General features: G+C 27.1%; 1 protein-coding gene across 1 annotated transcript; it reads left to right on the plus strand.

The window, feature by feature from the left end:
• The first annotated feature begins 2,489 nt into the window (after positions 1-2,489).
• LOC107455775 (ADP/ATP translocase 1) lies at positions 2,490-16,001 on the plus strand. Its single transcript, XM_016073465.4, has 2 exons — positions 2,490-2,835; positions 14,721-16,001. The coding sequence occupies exons 1-2, from the start codon at positions 2,679-2,681 to the stop codon at positions 15,464-15,466; spliced, it is 903 nt and encodes a 300-aa protein (XP_015928951.1). The 5' UTR covers positions 2,490-2,678; the 3' UTR covers positions 15,467-16,001.
• Positions 16,002-20,857: the final 4,856 nt, after the last annotated feature.

Consider the following 20,857-nt stretch of genomic DNA (forward strand, 5'->3'; position numbering starts at 1 on the left):
ACGGATAAAATTTAATCTCACTTCAAAAAAATTTAATAGCATTTATCTTTATTTTTGTTTAGTAACATATTAGAGGTATATGTACAAACGTGAATAACATGGTATAAAAAATAATGAGTGGAAAAACAACAACTTTTCCCCTTCTGTAAGTTGACCACTGATCTAAGTTGACCATTAAAGTGTATTCCAAGTAGCACTTTGATTGTGTCGAAATTAATTAAGTCTGTTTTTTAGCGGAAAAACACATTACACTTTATTAGCCAAACAATATTCTCTATTAATACTTATTGAGAAAATAACTGCAAAAACGATTACTGAATAAATTAATCTCTGTGTTTTTTTTCATCGTGTATTTCGACACAAAAGAAAGTGCCTTATTGTTGTCGTCACTTGTCAAAACTGACAAGCCTATTTTAAGGCAGAAGGGTCCGATTCTTCTTGTTTTCCACTGGCACCATCTATGGCCAAGAATTCGACTTCAGCCACACACATACGTCACAGCCTTTTTTACAGGGAGGACTCATTCACACACCATCCATTCAGTCCAGATCGTAATTTTGACCTGAACCAAGGCGCGATCAATCTCTTCGTTAGATTGAGCGTGCATCAGTCACCCTTTTGTATCACCCTTCGGTCAGTGGGGATCAATCTCAAGACCTCTTGGATATGGGGCAAACGCATTACTAATCGGGCTATCCCGGCGTGCTTTATTATATGATCGAAATATTTGTGTGTCTATTTATATGACATTTTTTGTAATTTTTCAAGTTGTTTTAACTTTATTAGGTTAGTGTTTTTTCTTTTATTGTTTTTGGAATACAAAGTAAACAAAGACATTCATCGCTTGACTGAGGACAAAATTACCTACCATGGCCATTATTAGTAAAGCCCAATGGAGAGGGGCTTAGTGCCTGGCCATGTGATGTGGTAAAAAAATCAATTTTGTTTAATTGCAAAATATCTGAAGTTTTCATTACTTAAATATTTTTTTTTTACATAAAAGATTGCATATGTATATTTTATCATGGTGAAGAAATCTATAAAGTCAAATGTGAATCAATAATTATATATTGACTTTATGTATGATAGATAAAATAAATTAATAAAAACAAAAATTTATCGAAAATTTCTCTTAACACCTGATGTGTAACGAAATTGTTATTTATAATTTACTATTAATATTTATAAATGGGTACAATTCATATAATCTTTTTTAGTTATTTCTAAAAGACTTGGAATACAAGAAACGTTTGTTTAATGCTAAATCTTACGTGTCTCGTTGATTCGATGCTGATAAGCCATTACTGAAAACATTAATTTATTAACAGTTTCTTGATGTTTTTAAGCAATATTGTGCTATTATTTTTAAAAATTTACTGAAGTTGACATTTAACACAACATTCTATAAAGTTTTAACAAATATGTAAACTGATTTTCTTACATTCATCAAAAAAACATTTACACGTTTTTTTCATTAAAATTAACAAATGTATCAACTAATTTAATTACATTTATTAATAGTGTCATTTAAAACGTTATTCTATTAAGTTTTAACAAATATAAAAATTAATTTTCTTTTGCTTATTAAAAATGACATTTAACGCACTATTCAAGTTTTACTAAATATACATAATCTAACTTTTCTGAAATTCATTAAAAAATACAGTATTATCGTTAAAGTGTTACCGTTAAAGCGTGAAATCCGTCATTACTTAGAATTACTAGGTATTTCTAGTCAAGTCAGTTAAAGTATATAGAATTATTGAATTCAGCTATTTAATTAGGTATTGTATAGAATAACGATTACTGGATGATTAAAGTATGAAATACGTCACTCGAAATTCTTTGAACCGGTTCTAGCTGCCTTTAATCAGTTTTGAATCGCTTTTAATTGCTCTGCAATGGCACGTGTGAGTACGCTTCATTCGTTGCTTTAAGACGTAGTTATTAACATGAGCAATAATAAATTTTATAAACTGCTTTTTTTTATTATTTATCAATCAATCATCTGCAATAGAGATAAATGTATTTTTTCGAAAGATTTTAGCTATTCATGATCAATCAATTAATATAATAACTTTGATATTGTTTATTTTTCACTTCACCGGTAACATATATATATATATATATATATATATATATATATATATATATATATATATATATATATATATATATATATATATAAATTCACTAAAAATGATACTTGACACGTCATTCTACTAAGCTTTTCAAATATTAACTTCAATTGTAAATTATTATTTTCAAAGTTACAAGAAAAGTATTAAGTTATACTTAGAATGTGTCCTTTTGTCTCGGACGATCTCCTCCGCTCCCCTCCCCTGAAGTTAAATATTCTCTGACGAAAATAATCTATCATTTTAAAGCAATCTAATATTATATTCGCCTTTAAAACAATTATTAGAGAAAAAAATATTTTGCCTGATCCTTCAATTATTCCCAAGAGTCCTTGGCGCCCCCTATTTACCACAACCATTCATCGCCAATCTCGTGCCCCAGCAACCCTGTCACCTAGCTGTGTCCTTTCTCAGCGCAGTGCGGTACACCGGCGGACGCCCCAGAAAGCTGAGAGCTCGAAAATATATTCCAAACTTCTTTATTTTAAAAATAATTTAAAGTTATAGGATTCATTTGGTACTAAATTTTGAAGCATCAAGATGCCTGTGGACGTAATGTCTTTTGCTAAGGATTTCTTAGCTGGTGGTATAGCAGCCGCTATATCTAAAACTGCTGTAGCTCCTATAGAAAGAGTTAAATTGTTACTACAAGTACAGCACGTATCTAAGCAAATATCAGCTGATCAACGATATAAAGGTAAATTTAAATTTTTATTTCTTAGAGTTTTACTATTAACTTAGATATGCTTATGTTATAGGTTAGTATGTAATCGTATTATTATAATCGTATTTTTATTAGAATTTTAAGAAATGTTATCTAATAAATAAATAAATGAATAAAAATAAGTAAAAATGTTAACGTAGCATTAATTGTTTTACAAATATTGTTTTACGACAGTTAATTTCATTAACTGTCAATTGAAGCAGTGTTCTTAAGAGGAGAAAAATCAAAGAGAAAGGGTAAAAAATCAATAACTAGGGTATCATATTAGATTATGTATTGAATAATTGGATCGCGTATTAAATGATATATAGTAAGAAGTGGAAATGCTTATGTTGTAGCTTGTTATGTAATAGTATTATTATAATTGACTTTATATTGGAATTTTTAAGAATTGTTATACCATGAATAAAATAGCTAAAAATAGTAACGTTGTAAATCGTTTTACGATAGAAATTAATACTCGGTTAAAACAATGTTGCACAAGAGAAAAATCTAAGAAAAAGGGCAGAGAATCAAATAATTAGGGTATTATATTTTGTGTATTGAATAATTGGATCGTGTATTAAATGAAATATATTAATAGATTTTTATTACAAACTTAGAAATAATTATGTTGCCATTATGTAATAGTATAATCATAATGGCATTTATATTGGAATTTTTCGTAATTGTTATTTGATAAATGAAAATAAAACCTTGCATAAATAGTTTTACGATTGAAAATTGATTGATTGATTAAAAATCGAGATTTTCCAATTATAAGTTAATATTGAAAAACAAATCAAATCGTTTTTTGATAGGAGACTAATGGAAATATAAGATAAGCAACACTTTTCCTAAGGTTAAATTTTTATAGTATATACTAACTGTTTTTAGTATTATTTTTAGCATTGTTTCTAGATAGGTATTTTACTTGTTTTAAAATTTTCCACTGTGGATAAGGTCAGGTTTACTTTTAGGGGGGCTCAACCAAAGTTTTAGATTTATAATTAATTCAAGTCCAAGTAAGCCCGAGATTTACAGAATTATTTTTGGGGGGAGGGGATCTACCCCACCGGCGCTCAAAATGCACGTAAGTCAGATAATAGTCATACCTCTCTATGAGAAAGATAAAATAAAATATATAACTAGAGAAGATCAGATTTATAATCTTGAGGTTCAGTACTTGACAATTGTTATATTTAATAATTCGTACACTTCACACTTATTATGGAGCCGCAATGGTTCAATGGTTAAAGGCACTGAGCTCACTTTGTGTAGAATCGTAGTTCGATTCTTAGTGGCGGTTTGAAACTCAGCCAGCTTCAGAACAATTAGTACCAGCTTGCCTGGGAAGTACAGGTGGGTAATGCGCAATGTCAACCACATTGTTATCAACTATGCCGGTGGTCAAAAAACGGTTCCGTGACCTCCATGACCTCCAAAGTCAAGAGGGAATGCTGCGCATTTACCTTTACTTTTTAATCGAATTAAACGGATCTGTATAGTTGTGCGGATTACAACATGGAGAAAAAAAATTCTGGTAAAATTACTGTACTGTAAAGATGTATCTGGTAAAAAACCCATGATTCTGGTAATAAAACCAAAGTTTACGATATTACAATTATTTACATGGTAATGGTTTACCGAAAATTTTGGTTTTCAAAATTATAGTTCCTTATATCACGCATTTAAAAAAAAACTAAAAAGTTTATTTAACCCTACGAAAATGGTTTTTTTTTTGGCCAGGCTGTAAGATATCATGATAAAATTACAAAATTTTGCCACAAGTACCAAGTCTTAAAAACGACGTTTTATTGTGAATTTTATCAAAATCGTTATCAAATCATCTTTGGTAAAAATTACCGTATTTTTTGGTATTTTAATATAGCTGGAATCATGGTAAATTTTACCATATTCAGGAATTTTTGACCATTACTTTTATCTCAGTGAAGTTATACAACTTTTGCATGAGAAAACTTTACCATGATCCCGAAAACTTCTATCAGCATAGGAACCAGAGTTCAGGTTGGGATCAAGCAGAACTCGTTTCTTCTCTGATGTATACAGAATAGTAGAGCAATAAACGGACTATCTTATTGATTGCTTGGAAATGACGGTGTATTTCGCCAAAAATGTTCTTACAAATCGTGCGTTGAACAATTTGAATATGTGGCAGATCGTTATAATGCCTTAAACTCTTCATTTAATTTTTTTGGAAGTGGGTATTAATTATTAAAGTTTCATAGCATTAAAAACTTTGCATGATTATATTTTTGAGTTAAAATTTTTTTATACTTACAGTTTTTTATGATTTTATGCGAGACTTACTTATTTGTAGAATACAAAAAACTGGATTTTGTTCTTAAAACGTTTGTTTTAACTTTTTAGTTTGAATACTAAAAATATGTTAAGCTCAAGTACAAAAAATTTCCATCGTTAAAATTTCGCTACTGAAATTAAATAGTTTCAGTTTTTATAATTAATAAAATTGATGGTTGTGGTTCAAAAATCCAATTTTCCATTAATAAATATGATTTCCATTAATAAATAAATAAAATAAACTTGACTCAAAACATGAAATTGCTTTTTAATGATATATAGTTTACGAATGACAATCTTAACTTTTTCCTAAATACAAATATTGTGTTAATGTGAATATTTTTAAATTAACTTCGACAAGTAATGGTAGCGAAAAAAGTTTCTTACTTAAATGAATTTATTATTTTCTTTTTGAAAATAGAAAAATACTCATAACTTTTTAAATTATTATCACATAATTTATTTAAAATTACCTCACCTGGCGCAAGTGATGGATCTTCTGCCAATTTGATCCTTAAATATGTCAATCCAATAACATTGTATTATCTTCTCTTTCTTTATTATTTTTATTTTATTTTAATATGCCGAACTACGTAAGTCTAATATTTGTTACTTCCATCTAAAATTTCTGATTTCGAAATTAACGTCATTAGGGGAATTTTTTACGTCAATATTAAAAACTATATTTGCGTAAAAATAATGCAAACATTATTTATAAAATTAAACAAAAGTTGGATAGTTATAAAAGCAAACAATTAACATCTAAACGTTTGAAATGGACCAAGAAAAGGTGATTTCTATTGTTACAATTTGTAAAAAAAAAAAAAAAAAAAAAAAAAAACAAGAATCAAATTTTTTTCAGTTAATTTTGTTTTGTGCAGGTTTTGGGTAGCTCGATTGATCTCTGAAAGAATTGATCTTGATCTTTAAAAATGTGATAACTGTATTGACGAATAAATATTTTTAAAAGTTCTTTCAAAAAGAAATTATTATTATTTGTATTTATTTATTGTATGCCATAGAAATTTCCTTTTTACTCTCTTTATACAATTGCATGTATTTATAGCTTCTCTAAATGATATTATGATACACAAAATATATTTGAATTAAAAAAGAAAAGTTTATTTTAAATTCTATTTTAAAAGAATTTTATTTAAATGTTAAATTAATTGCTAAAATAGTAGGTAAAAATATTGCATCATTTCAAGCGCTGTCAACATCAAACTTATGAAATAGAATTATGAAATTAGACAAAATTAGAAGTATGAAAAATCATTTTCATTACGTTATATAAAATTTTTAAATGTGTTGAATTCTCAGCTACCTTAATATGGTACTTAACTGAACCGTATAATCGTATTTTTTAAGCTTGGTTGCACTATTAATAAAAAATTCACTACAAAAGTATGGATAAAGTAATATTAATCAAAATTTTATCAAAGTTAACCCGTTAAAGCATAAATTTTCCATTTGAGTTATAAAAAAAATGAATTTATTTTAGAAACTTTTGTCCTGTATTATCAAAAATTAGTGCTCAAACGAGGACTTTTGTGGTATATTTTTTCAAGATAATTTTAATCAAGATAATGAATTTATTTTATCAAGATAATTTTAATCAAGATAATGAATATATTTTATCAAGATAATTTTAATCAAGATAATGAATTTATTTTATCAAGACAATTTTAATCAAGATAATGAATTTATTTTATCAAGATAATTTTAATCAAGATAATGAATTTATTTTATCAAGATTATGAAAAACTGAATATTCAAACTTCATTTATAAGGTATAAAAAGATATAAAATAGCACTAACATTTCCAGCATTGTAATATACCCTCCAAAATAAATAAACATAATGTCGGATTTTAACTTCTTTCTTAAATCCTCCCTCGACTGCCAAAGAGATCATATTATTCTAACCGTCTGAATGGCCCGCCACCTAGTGTGGTTTCCAAGAACTGTTGGAGTCTGTAAATTATTACACAAATGTGAATCTGAATAATATTATGAAGCAAAAATACGTATATCCTCATATGAGGCCCATAGGCATAAGACTAGGCTAATTATTACCTGATGTTATTATCCTTTTTATTTGTCGTGTCACGATTTAGATACTTTTTATATACAATATAACTTATTTAAATCGCACATTATTTACCTTCTTTAAACGCATTTTTCTCGAAACTGTGCTTTCTGAGCTTTGCGTAAGTGCAGCTTTCATAAAAACTGGAAGTTAGATAAGAATCAAAGTTTGCAAGATTTTTTTTATTAAACATATCCATGCTTAAAAAATTCTTCTTCTGTTTTCTAACGGATTCGGCTTTAAATTTCGAGTTACAAATGCAGAAATAAAATGTTTTGATTTAATGTAATGATTTCATATATTTTTTTATTCTTTTTAATCTAATACAATTTTTCCTTTTCATGCTAATGTAATTAATATAGCTGTTTTGAAAAAAAAAAAGGAAATAATCCTGAAAATCTTTCATAACGATTTTACTGTAATGCTAATATCTTACAGGCTATTTTGAATAACTTCTGCATTGAAAATAAGTCTTTTTTTCAAAGTTAAGGCATGACACAGTAGTATAGAATGCACGAAAAACTAGAGGGGAAAAGAATACCAGATTAACTTTTGATCTAATGATTGGATTTTCGTGTATTAAAAAAATCTTTTAGGTTCATGGGATAAGTTCCTTAGATAAAATTAGTGCTGATGATATTTCAAAATACGACACCTGGCATAAAAACTTAAATTTTTTTCTGAATAAATGTCGATTGCATAAATTAATTGGCATTAAAGCTAATTAGCAGAAGTAGATACTGAGAAAATAGAGTAGTGCACTTTTTTAATTTAATAGTATTAGCACATTTTTAAAGAAATTAAAAAAAAGAAAGGTTACCTTTCTAAAAACTATTATAGTTTATTTAATCTTATTTCTCATTAATCTAAAGCATTAAACTTAATTTTAATGAATAGTAACATAAAGAATAAGGAAGTAACGGTAACCTTACAATCCCGAATTTTATGCTAAAACAAAATACGGCTCTCCATTTGTACAAACTGTGTAATGTACTGTTTATTATATGTACTAAGTAAATTATTAGTTTACTCATTCAAAATAACGTTTCGTTTAAGAAACCGGGAACAGAAGAAGGATTTTTATTAAAAGAGTATTTTTATTAAAGAATTTTCTTATGTAGAATGGATAATTTTCAACAAAATAATGAAGTTAATTTCGAAGATTTCTTATGCAAAAAGTTATAACTCAAATAGCAAAAACTATTATTATTTTTTATTTGAATTATGCTCTGAAAACTATTCAGTTAGCAGTTTTTCTTTAGTATATGTGTTTCTTAACCTGTGTTTTGCAAAATGAAACAAACATAGGAAAGGCATTAAACGAATTGCAACTAAAAAAACTACTCGAAAAACCTAAAAAATGCAACTAGATAAGCCTTTAAATTTAAGTATTGTAATTTTAGATTTTTAAGTGTCTTAGTATAGATGACCAACAACCTTTATTTCTGCCAAAGAAAAAAAAGGTAAAATAATTTCTAAAAGTAGCGAAGCTAAATGTACGATTTAGGATATCAAATAAAAAATAATCAGTGTCGACTAAACTTTCAATGTTGCAGAAATCTTTGCATTGTTTTTGCCAGGAAATAAACAACTACCAGCAGTCAATTAATACACGAAGAAAATATTTCTGGTAAAATTATCTAACTGTACGTTAATGACATTTCTGATATAAAATAATTCTGGGTAATAAAACCAAAATGTACGGTATTAAAATCATTCATTTGACAATTTTTCCATTCATATTATAACAGTTTACTAGAAATTCTGATTTTCAAAATTATAGTTCTTATTATCCCACATTTAGTAAAAAAAAAAAAAAAAAAAAAAAAAAAAAAAAAAGAACTGAAAAGTACATTTAACCGAATAAATGGTTTTTAAACCATGATCTAGGATATAATGATATAACTACCAAATTTTACTACATTTACTAAATTTTATCAAAGGTTCTAAAACCATATTTTTTACTATAAATTTCATCAATTTAATACCTAAAGAGCTTTGATAAAAATTACCGAGCTCTTTGTTGTTTCCATAGACCCAAAAACACGGTAAATATTACCATGTTCAGTTATTTTGACTATATTTCTTTTCTCAAAGTATATTTCAACATCATAAAGATTTTTTTTTTATAATCGGATATATTGTATTTTTTGAAAACAGGGTAGCAATAGTTTAATTTAAAAATATCATAGTGCCAAATATAGCGTCGTACTGTCATTGAAAGATATAATTTTAAATTAAATCTCAGTGTACATTTGTTTTCTTTACACTTAAAATGTTCTTGTAAACTCTATTAATATTAAATTTGTTTCATTAAAATATTTATTCAAGTAGATTATGAGAAAAAAGTTTATTCGAAAATTTTGGCATGTATTTCCTAAAATTTTTATGAGCAAATAATTGCAAAACTGTCGTAATTTTCAATCATTCTTGATAAGTTTAAGAAAGAAAAATAAAGTTATAAATTTATGATGACGTTCAGTTTATATTTAACAAAATGTTTTTTAACTTTCTGTATTAAAAGATTACAAATATGGATAGTAAAATTAACTGTGTTTTATTATTTAATCATAATTAACAAAACGTATTTTCATTAACTTCAATATATTGCTTATGAAGAATAACATAAAGCAATTTACTGACAATGTACTTCTTATTATTTTTGAAAGGATATCTTTTTTAGAAATCAAATTAAAAGACATTAAAACTAACTATTTAAAACAACAAATTTATAAGATCTTATGTACCAACCGTGTACACTGCAGAAAAAAACGGACCACCTTGAACAACTTTTGATCTAATGATCGAATATTCTGGTTCTAGGATTTAATCTTAATTATTCGAGTAGGTGACCTTAAGTATGCTAATTAATTAGTACAGACGATATTTTCAGTTCAAAATTAGAGACAAAAACGTACCTTATCTGAATAAACATATCTTTTTTTCGATGGATTCGTACTCCCAAATTATAGGGGGCAGTCGCAATCTGGGAAATATGGTTCTCATAGTTAGATCAGGAGAGAGATCCAAAGTTTGTGTCCCTTACTGTTAATTTTACTTCTTGCATAATTTGCCATATCTCGAGAACTTTTTAAGCAAATTGAAAACCTATTGCACACAATTATAAAATTCGTTTATCAGAAGATAATCCCGTGCAAAAATAAATTTTGGTAAATATTTATAATTTTTTATTATTTTATTTAGAAATAGTCAAAAAAATTTTGAGCTGTAAGGTATACAATTATTTATATCAATTTAAAGTATTGAATTTTACATGGCAAAATTCAAAATTTCAGCAAAATCGGACGAATAATTGCAGAGAAATTTAATTTTAAATATACAATTTTTTTAGAATTTAATCCAAATACTTATTGAAAGTTATATTTTCCATACAATTATCTTTGGATAAACAAATTGTATAATTATGTGCAAACATTTTTCAATTCGCATAAAAAGTTCTCGAGCTATGGTGAAATGCGCAAACAGTAAAATTTACATAAAGGGGTCCATATTTTACACTGCTCTCCTAACCAAACTATGGGGATCATATTTCTCAGATTGTGGCTACCCCTACACTTTGGGCTCAGAAATCCGAATCCGTTTTTTTAAAAAAAAAAGAAATAAAAAAGGTATGTTTATTCAGAGAAAGTACGTTTTTGTTTCTGATTTCGTAACTTCATATATCGTCTGCTCTAATTAATTAACATATTTAAGGTCACCCTCTTTTATCATTGAGTCATAGAACGTGAAAATCCGATCATTAGATCATAAGTTATTTCAGGAGGTTCATTTATTTTTTTGCGCACTGTATATGAGCGTAAGCCTTACAATTATACACTGTTGTTTCTAACTGCTAATGGAAGGAATGAAATTTTTGCAAAACAAATATAATTATTATTTCCTTATTAATTTTTAAAAACGAGTAAAAGTTGGCACTTATTGTTTACCGTTTCGCTTACCAATTTTTTTTGTAAAAAAAAATGCAAAAAATCAATGTATTTTTTTAAAATTTCATTAATAAATACAAGGAACTAAAACAAAACATAATACACTAGTTCTAAGTTGAAATTTTAATTTTTTTATGCCTGAAAAGTATTTAATATACCATCAGTTTACTGTCCCAAATTATCTCATGCAAATGAAAAAAGTAAAATATTAGTCTTTGCATATGTTCACATCTTCATAATCTGAAAAATGAACTACATTACATTCACTTTCGCTAGCTAACGCTATTTTTTACTCTTTTTTCAATGTAAAATTTCAACTTCACATGTACTTTTAGCTCCTAATTTGATTATCAATACATTCTTGCATTTATAAACTTTTTTTTCACATCGCAAGAAGTATAATGATAATCAAAAGTATTCAGTAATATATCTATCTAATAACATATTTTTTTTTTTATAAAATAAGTAAATACTTATACTAACTTGATCATTAATCATAAGCTTTTTCACATAAAATACAATTTTCTTTACCAAGAGATTTTTTTCTTTTTTGATAATTTTCTCAGATTTTAATAATGGCTCAAAAATAACCTTTAAAATGCGCATAATAATGCTCAAATAACAAACGATAAATAAACTAATTAAAAGGAATATTGTAATTTCATTCTTTTTCTTAATGGTAAAAGCTTATAAAATTTTATCTTTTTTTTTCATGACTATAGAATTGTCTCCCACCAAACTACACGGAATATTTTTAGTATGATCTGTTTTCTTATTTTACTTTATTTTTTTCTTATTATTAACTATTAATCACGTACAAATAAGTATAAAATATTTTCACAAAATTAATTTTTCTGTAACTTTTTTTACAAACTTTCAGAACCCTTTTTTTTAATATTTCAGCTATGGAATCACTATGCAAGGTTTGAAAAAAAAAACATGATTATGTGTTTATAACTGTTAAGGCAGAATATTTTATTAGCTGAAAGATCTAGAAGGTATGATTTAAGAAAAAAATTACCTGTTTTGAATCGCTAAACGAAGAATAAGCAAGGTTTGCATAATATTTTAAATGAAAACGAATGCTTAATATTCTGCTCAAATATTCAAGGACTATTTTCAAAACTTGTCATCATTCATTGACAATTTAATCGATAATAATGATGAGAAGAGTTCGAATTTCTCACTTTTTATTTTTTATTTTATTATTATTATTATTTTATTTTTTTGCAGAAAGCTATTTATTTCAAATACTTTTTTTTATCAATTTTTTTAAAATATTAATTAAAGCGTTATTTCCCCCCATTTTTGCTAGGTTTATATAGTACTTTAAACTTAACCGCTTAATAAAGTTGAATATTCTGCTTAAATATTCAAGGACTATTTTTGAAACTAGTCACCATTCATGGATAATTTTTTCAATAATAAAAATAGGAAGAATTCAAATTCCAATTTCTAGCTTTTTTTTGTTTTGTTTTGGAGAAAATTATTTATTTGAATTGCAGCTATTTAACGAAGTCTCAAAATCTCGATAGTAAGTTCATTATATGGAAAATTATTTAAAAAGAAAATCACCTTTTGAAATACTTAAACAACACAAAACAGGTTTTAAATTCATAAATGTTAGACATAATTAAAATAGCAATTGCTACACCTTTATCTAAAATACACCTTTATCTTGTAAACTTGCATCAACTATTTATTTTATAAATCTTAACCATAAAAGAAATTTGCATGGAAAGCAAGAATAGAGCAAAACATTGTACAGTGATACACTATCATGCTACATACATTTTCAACTAAAAAAAGCTGAATTTATGTATAAAATTATAGCTGCATTTATTATAAAAGTAATTTTAAACATACATTTGCACATGCGTTCTTAAGTTTAATTAGTATTGATAAAATCCGTTAATTTTATCTGAGTTTTTCGTTTGAAATGCAAAAAAAGGAAAGTGATTTTACTGCTTTCTCCAAAAGTTAGCTTCGAAATTCAATTTCCTCCATAAAATGCGTTAAGGTACAAGGGACGTTGAAATTCGAATAAAATGACTAAATTCTCAATTTTGAGATTTTGCTTTATATTTGAAGTAGGAATCATAAGCTTTAAATTAAAAAAAAAAATAATTAAAATCTGATCATTTTTCACCGAGATATAAGCTTTTTTAGTATGACCACGCCATTTTGCAGTTGCGTTTGGCGTAAGTGTGCAAAATAAGTGTTTATCTCCAAAAAAAGATTTGAGCTTGGCGTTATTGCTGCAGTTGCAGAGTACAATTTAGGTTATGTTGAGACATAAAAATTAAAAAATCAGCATATTTATCAGAGCTCTGTAACAGTTGCTGAAAAGAAAGATTGCAGGCGTGCAAGTCAGAAAAAGCGAAAATCCTCTCAAAAATTCAAGGAAGAGAAAAATTCAAGAAAATATAAAAAAATATCATTAGAAAAGAAATCAGTTAAAAAAGAAGGGTTGACATATTCTGCAGGCGAATTTTGAACATTAAATTAAGTGTTAAAAGTAATATATTTGAAGTATGTTTAAAAATATGTTATCACATCTTTCTCGTTTTCTTTTTCAAGTATTGTAATAACATTGTTATTTTGGATTATTTTTCATTTGAATATTATTAAATACTATATAATTTCTGATGAGGTTAATCATAAGTATTTTACACATATTAAACTTATTAAAAATTTATTATTCAAGCAAAAAATAGTGTATTATTGTGTGCAAATTTTAAAACTGGCTTTTTCTCAAAATCAATATTCTGGTAAATTTTGTGTTTTCGAAATGCTCCAGACGTTTTAATTTTTATCTGTTTTCAATTATATTTCATCAAATTGCTCGTTATACATGTCTAAATGAAACTTGCGATGCATTATAGGTTTAACTCGAGTAAAAAAAAATTTTTAGTCACAAATGAAAATTCTTATGTAACTATTTTAGTTAAAATTACGTGTTTTTTAATTGTTTAAAAGTTATGAATTATCGCAACTTTTGTTTAGAAATATAATAAAAATCTTGTAACAAAGAATTAACTTCCTGCTTTGCTTTTCAAAACGCATGGAGCATTTCAAATATTTCCTTTTTTGGGTATTTTAAAAAAATTAAAATTTAATTTATTTTTTAACTAATTGAACAATCATCACCAAACTTCATGCTTAGTCTGTTTAAGATGCAACAACTAAGTGTTGTAAATTTTAAAATTGTAGCTCAAAAATTGAAAAAATTTTTTTTTAACGTCCCTTGTACCCTTAACAAGTTTGAAATGTTCTAAAATATTTTGGGAAAAAGGGAAAGTAGATCTCAAAGAAAAGTTCGTTAAATCGAAAATTCCTTTTGCTATTTGGAAGTTATTTTATGAAGAAATTTCCAAAATGTTCTAGGTTCCTCGAAAATAATCGCAAATTAGTAGTTTGTTAAATAGAAGTCCGACTGTATTAAAATTCTTATCAAAAGTCTTTTATATAATATATTTTTTTATAATCATTTTTAATAACTACTGTTTTTTCTTTAAACAGGTATTGTTGATTGTTTGGTCCGCATTCCCAAAGAACAGGGTTTCCTCAGCTTCTGGAGAGGTAATTTAGCCAATGTCATTCGATATTTCCCAACTCAAGCTCTGAATTTTGCCTTTAAAGACAAGTACAAGCAGGTTTTCTTGGGCGGTGTCGACAAGAGGACACAATTCTGGCGATATTTCCTGGGCAACTTGGCTTCTGGTGGCGCTGCTGGGGCAACATCTCTCTGCTTCGTATATCCTCTGGACTTTGCCCGTACCCGTCTTGCCGCTGATGTTGGCAAAGGAGCACAGAATCGTGAGTTCTCAGGTCTCGTCAACTGCTTGGGTAAAATTTTCAAGTCCGATGGACTTCTCGGTTTGTACAGAGGATTCAGCGTGTCTGTACAAGGTATTATCATTTACCGAGCAGCTTATTTCGGTTTCTACGACACAACTAAAGGTATGCTATCAACTGATCCAAAGAATACTCCATTGGTGGTTTCTTGGATGATTGCTCAAACAGTCACAGTTATATCCGGCATTATCTCTTATCCCTTCGATACTGTCAGAAGGCGTATGATGATGCAGAGTGGACGAGCCAAGGCAGACATGATGTACAAAAACACCTTGGATTGCTGGGCCAAAATCGCCAAGTCAGAGGGATCTGGAGCTTTCTTCAAGGGAGCTCTCTCCAATGTTATTCGAGGCACTGGTGGTGCCTTTGTATTAGTTCTCTACGACGAAATTAGAAATTTCCTGGTTTAAATTAAATTATTAAAATTTAAAAAAGAAAAAATCTAGACATTTTAAGCAATGCAAGACATTTTGAAATGAATTTGTAGTGTCCAGTACTGTTACTATCCAAAACAAAAAATTAATTATCAAAACAAAATTGAACTTTATTGATACCAATTTTCCAAAAATAAATTATAAAAGGCATTGTTGATTATTTTGGTGTTTTTTTACATTCAAAATGATTTCATTAAAATAGGCAATCATAGTTTTTTTTCTTCAAGAGGCAAGACCAAGTGACGGCATTAGTGCTTGATATTCTACTTTCGCACTGCGAGGCAAAGGGAAAGACAATGGAAAAAAAAAGATGAAGTATTACGTTTTGCTTAGTTTAAGAGTCCCCACCATTTTTCGTACGAGAAAAGGAACTATTGTTTCATAGATGTACATTGTTTCATAGGTGAAAAACTTGGCACTTTTGTTTCTGCTTTAAATAAAAGTCATGTGACTGGAATTTATAAGTTACGTGTTTCCAGAAACATCGTGCTAATAAATATCTTGTGATATGTTTTGTGTCTTTCATTTGAGTACAAAAGCTGAAGAATAATTAATTAACATTATTAATTTTTACTCTTAATATGAAAATATAATTGGCAGTTTTGAAAATTGACACTATCAATATTTTAATATGAAAATATAGTTGAAGTTATTGATAGCGACATTAATGTTTTAATGTAAGAGTATTTTTGATATGAATTTTAACTATACTAACGTTTCTATATGAGGGTATTAGTACTTATCCTCTTCGATCAGAACTGGCACATAAGGCCTCGAGTCTTTTTATCCACACACACCTGTATTTGGACAGGTAACGCGCTTCTTCCCATCCAGTTAATCCTGCTCTATTAAGACCTTCCTTAAAGCATCTTTGCCATGTTAGTCTCGGTCTCCCTCCTTTTCTCTTTCCATCAGGAACCCATGAGCTTGCAACACCAGCAGGATTGCTCCTACCTGTTCTTAGAATATGACCGAACAATCTCCATCTTCGTTTTAAAATTTATATGAGAGTATAATTGACGTTAAAGATATTGACATTATTTATATTTTATAATGGGATTATAAATGTTTTTATATGTCTATATTATTGAAATTATTAATGTTTTAACATAACCTTAAATAATAATATTTAGTGAGTTTGCATATAGTGATTTAATCTAAATATAAATACTAGGATTTCATGGCAATTTTGGTTTTTTGGCCTTATTTTCTACGTTATTTGCTTAAGACGAAATAATATTAATTTAAAGCTGTTTTACTCACTTTTACATAGACTGCATTGTATTTTCTTTTAAGTCAGTACATGGAGAAAAAAGTTTGGTAAAATTACCATACTGTTTAGTAATGACATTTCTGGTGGAAAAAAAAACCAACCCATTATTCTGGTATTTAAAAGCAAAAAATACGATATTTAAATTTTTTATTTTGGCAATTTTTCAGTTCACATGGTAAATGCTTACCGGTAATTCTGGTTTTCAAAATTATAGTTTTTATTACCACACATTTAATAAAAATATAAAACTAAAAAGTAAATTGAAATAAATAGTTGAAAATCTGAAAAGTAATAGAATAAATGGTTTTTATGCCGTGCTCTAAGGTATCATGATAAAAGATATATTTTAATTTTTTTTTATTAAAGAAGAAATATTTGATGCAAAAATTTAAGGATTTGTTTGTCACAGGAATATGCTATTAAATAGTTAGTTTATGAATATGTCAAATTTAACCCAGTTTGGGCACTAAGTTTTTTAAGTTATTTTGTAAATTGAAGTATTGTATTTTTTAAAATGAAGTTAAAATAGCTATTTTTTTATGATTATGATTTTTCTTAAGATATCAAGAAGTTGATGGATTAGTGAATAAAAATGCAGAATAAATGTTTTAGATAATTTATTCTTTAGAGATAAATTGAAAGTTGTGTTAATTATAGAATATTCTTTTGCTAAAAGATAGCGTTAAACATTATAAACAAAGAGCTTTAAAAATGTTCACAACCCTAAAAAATTTATTTTAAATGTTTCTAGGAGCGCATGATTTAAAAGTTATTTTTTATAAATACAAAACATATAATTTTGTTTGGAATATTCTTAATAAATATCATTGCAGCTTTAATAATGACTTATTTTTAGTTAAGTCATAAATTTGATGTTTGTTGAAGTCACATGAACAATAATAGTCACGAGAAATCAAATAAATAATAATAAATTTTCATTATTTATTTGACACCGCAAAATATTGCCACAGTCCAAAAATAAATTTACAATTCCGAATCTTAATTGTTTGTACTCTGACATTAAATCTCTGAGCGCTGTGCCTATAAATGGATGACTATAAATAGATATATTGCTTCAAAGACTTGTAAACCACTTTTATCAAAAAAATAAATAAATAAAATGAAATTCTAAACATTATAGTAAAGAAATTAAATCAAAATAGAGATATTTGAAATAACCTCAAATCTCATCATAAAAAAACTAAACATATCTTAAAAATTCTTTTATATAGGGATTTAATTTTTTACTTCTGATTTCAATTTTCTCAAAAATTTCTGAAAATAGATATATTGTATAAAAATAGATATATTGCAATTTAAATATTCTAAAAATAGATATATTGCAATTCAAATAGATATTTGAATTGCGGTTTAATACATATTTTACACAAATTCCTGTAACAGTTATTCTACATTTATTTAGGCAATAATCGTACTTACGAAATTAATTAATTTTTAATTACTTTATAATTATTTGTTAATTATTTTATATTATATAGTATAATATATAATAATATAAAATATTATTATATATTATATTATATTATTTTATTATTATTTTTTTATTATTTTTTAATTATTTTATAATTATTTGATGAAAATATGTTTCTTACTTAATCTGACGTTAGTTAGAAGTCTATATAATTTTGAAAATTTTACTAAAAATTGACTTGGTATCTTGGAGACAAAACGTTTTTGTAAACTTAATATATCTTCATACACGTTAGCAAATCTAAAATTTTATTTTTAGAATATTAAGTTACATAATAAAATTTTTATCTATTTAGGCTTAGTGATTCATTGCATAGTTTATTTTAAAGAACATTTATTTTTTATCAATCAGTAAAGCACTAAATATACCAAATTTATAATTACATAAATGACATTCATAAAAAATTATAAGAATGAAGTTAGTGATCAAAGAGATAAAGGTATTTACGAAAAGCAATAAAATTATTTATTGAAGCAATGTCTTAAAGAAATTACAATGGATTATGCAAGTAGAATATTGGATTATGATTTAACATTAAGCATCCATTAGGAGGTTTTGCTAAATTTAAGTTATTTGAGTTTTATAAATTCTTAGACGAATTCTCTCTACGTTTATAAATTTCTGATTGAAATGTCCAGTGGAAAATGATAAATGAAGTCCATGTCTTATTTTATCATGCTTTCTTTTCACTGTAAATGCTACTAACAAAATTACTTAGGAAACAGGTATGAAAGCAATTTTAGTTCAATAGTTTTATTTTTTTATGTAGCCGACAGCTGTTTTTATGACGTTAAATTTACTTCCTCTGTTCTTCTTTTATTTATTTTTTATTTGAAAATCTATAATTGCGAACGAAAAGAATATGCCTTAACAGCATCGATTGGGTTGATTAGAATATTGATTGAAATATAATATAGTACAAATATTGTTTCAATTTAATTTTGTGGTAAATTGAATTTCGAACAATCTAAAAATTTTATCATAGAGAAAAACTTAAAGGCACATGAAATTGATTTTTTTTATTTAGATTTGTAGGTGTAATTAGATTTTAGTTGGCATAGCGTACAATTATTACACGAACTAAATTATTTTTTCACCTATAATTAAATCGAAAATCAAATAAAAACAATTCTAAATAGAGCGACTGGAAACTGCAAAAAATTTTCAATCTGCAATAATACGAAAACAAATTAATAGCATTATCCAATATCTAACAATGTTACAGAAAATTTTGAGGTGATCATTTATAAATGTCAAAAGTATGGGAAAAAAAGATATTCCCATTTTTATAAAGGTCTGGTTTCTTAGGACAAGCGCCTTATCTGGGCGTCAGCGTGACGTCAACGTCCCGCTGACGCCAACAAAATACTGGTTTGTTAGCTCAAGGCCTGGTTTCTTAGAACTAGCGCCTTATCTGGGCGTCAGCGGAAAGTTGACGTAGAGCTGACGCCATAAAAATACTTTTTTGTTAGCTCAGCGTGAGCAGTCGGCCCAACGCAGACATTTTCTCTCATTGCGCATGCGTTAATAACGTAAACAAATATTTATTTTGAATTTGTATTGATTTTGTTATTGTCGACCAGTGTTTTAGAGAACAAATAATGACTTTGTCCAAGAAAAAACACATTGCAGCTGAGCTAAATGAAGAGTGCTACGTTTAATGAAGAAGCTATGTTTAATGTCAAAATCAAAATCTTGGCTGATTTCAATGCGCTGTTGGATGTTGTCCGCCATTGCTTCTGTGGTTAACGTCACGTTGTAATCCAACTGCAGTTGAGTTGGACGGCAATTGTAGTTCAAGATGAGCGTTCGATGACGTATACTATCAAACTCACAAATGGACCAATCAGAGGTTAACGCTGATTTCCAGCTGACGGCGTCCTGTCCTAAGAAACCAAGCCTTAAGAAATATGGTAAAATTCATTTTTAAATTTTATACAATTTATGACCATCTATTGGAAAGAAAATCGAAACAACACTAGGAAAATCAATTATTTTACAAATATTTATAGTTATAAGTTGTATAAAATTTTGTATATTATTTTACAGAAACTTCCTGTAAAAAATATATATATACTCTAAATTTAAACATCGAAGGAGTAAGAATCACAAAATTTGAGGACTATACATTAACTTTTAATGAACTTATAATACCCAACTCGTATATTTAAATAAAAGTCTGTCTAATAATTTTACGTTCTTTTATGATTGTTTAAAATGGTGTATTCCTTTTGATAGAACAGGATAAAAATAACCAAAGACTATACAAAAAAGAAAATGGCTCAGTAACCGAAGACGTTTGGCAAAAGCAACGTTTCTATGGTTACCATGCATGTATGGATCGATTGCATCATTGACCGTCTGCGTCATAAGGACGTCAGTCTCCTACGTAGCGCTTTCTCCTCGCTTTCTAGGCGATTAAATCAAACAAAAATTTTACACCTTTTTGAAAAACGCTTGCTCGGATACCCAGCAATGAATACGAACATTTAAAAAATTGTTAGCTTTTATTATTGTTTTCCTTGACTTTGAACTTTCTAATACATAATTCAGTTATATTTCTTTCTTGAAAATTATTTCTTTTTATTTGAAATTAATTGCT

The sequence above is a fragment of the Parasteatoda tepidariorum genome, chromosome 6, assembly GCF_982258835.1.
Source record: "Parasteatoda tepidariorum strain Cologne lab strain chromosome 6, Ptep-v5.0, whole genome shotgun sequence".
NCBI classification, from domain to species: domain Eukaryota; kingdom Metazoa; phylum Arthropoda; class Arachnida; order Araneae; family Theridiidae; genus Parasteatoda; species Parasteatoda tepidariorum.

Excerpts from the sequence above, each read along its gene's own strand:
- LOC107455775 (XM_016073465.4), top strand. The coding sequence starts at position 2,679 with ATGCCTGTGGACGTAATGTCTTTTGCTAAGGATTTCTTAGCTGGTGGT. Across the intron at positions 2,836-14,720 it reads AGCTGATCAACGATATAAAG|GTATTGTTGATTGTTTGGTC; the intron begins GTAAATTTAAAT and ends TTCTTTAAACAG.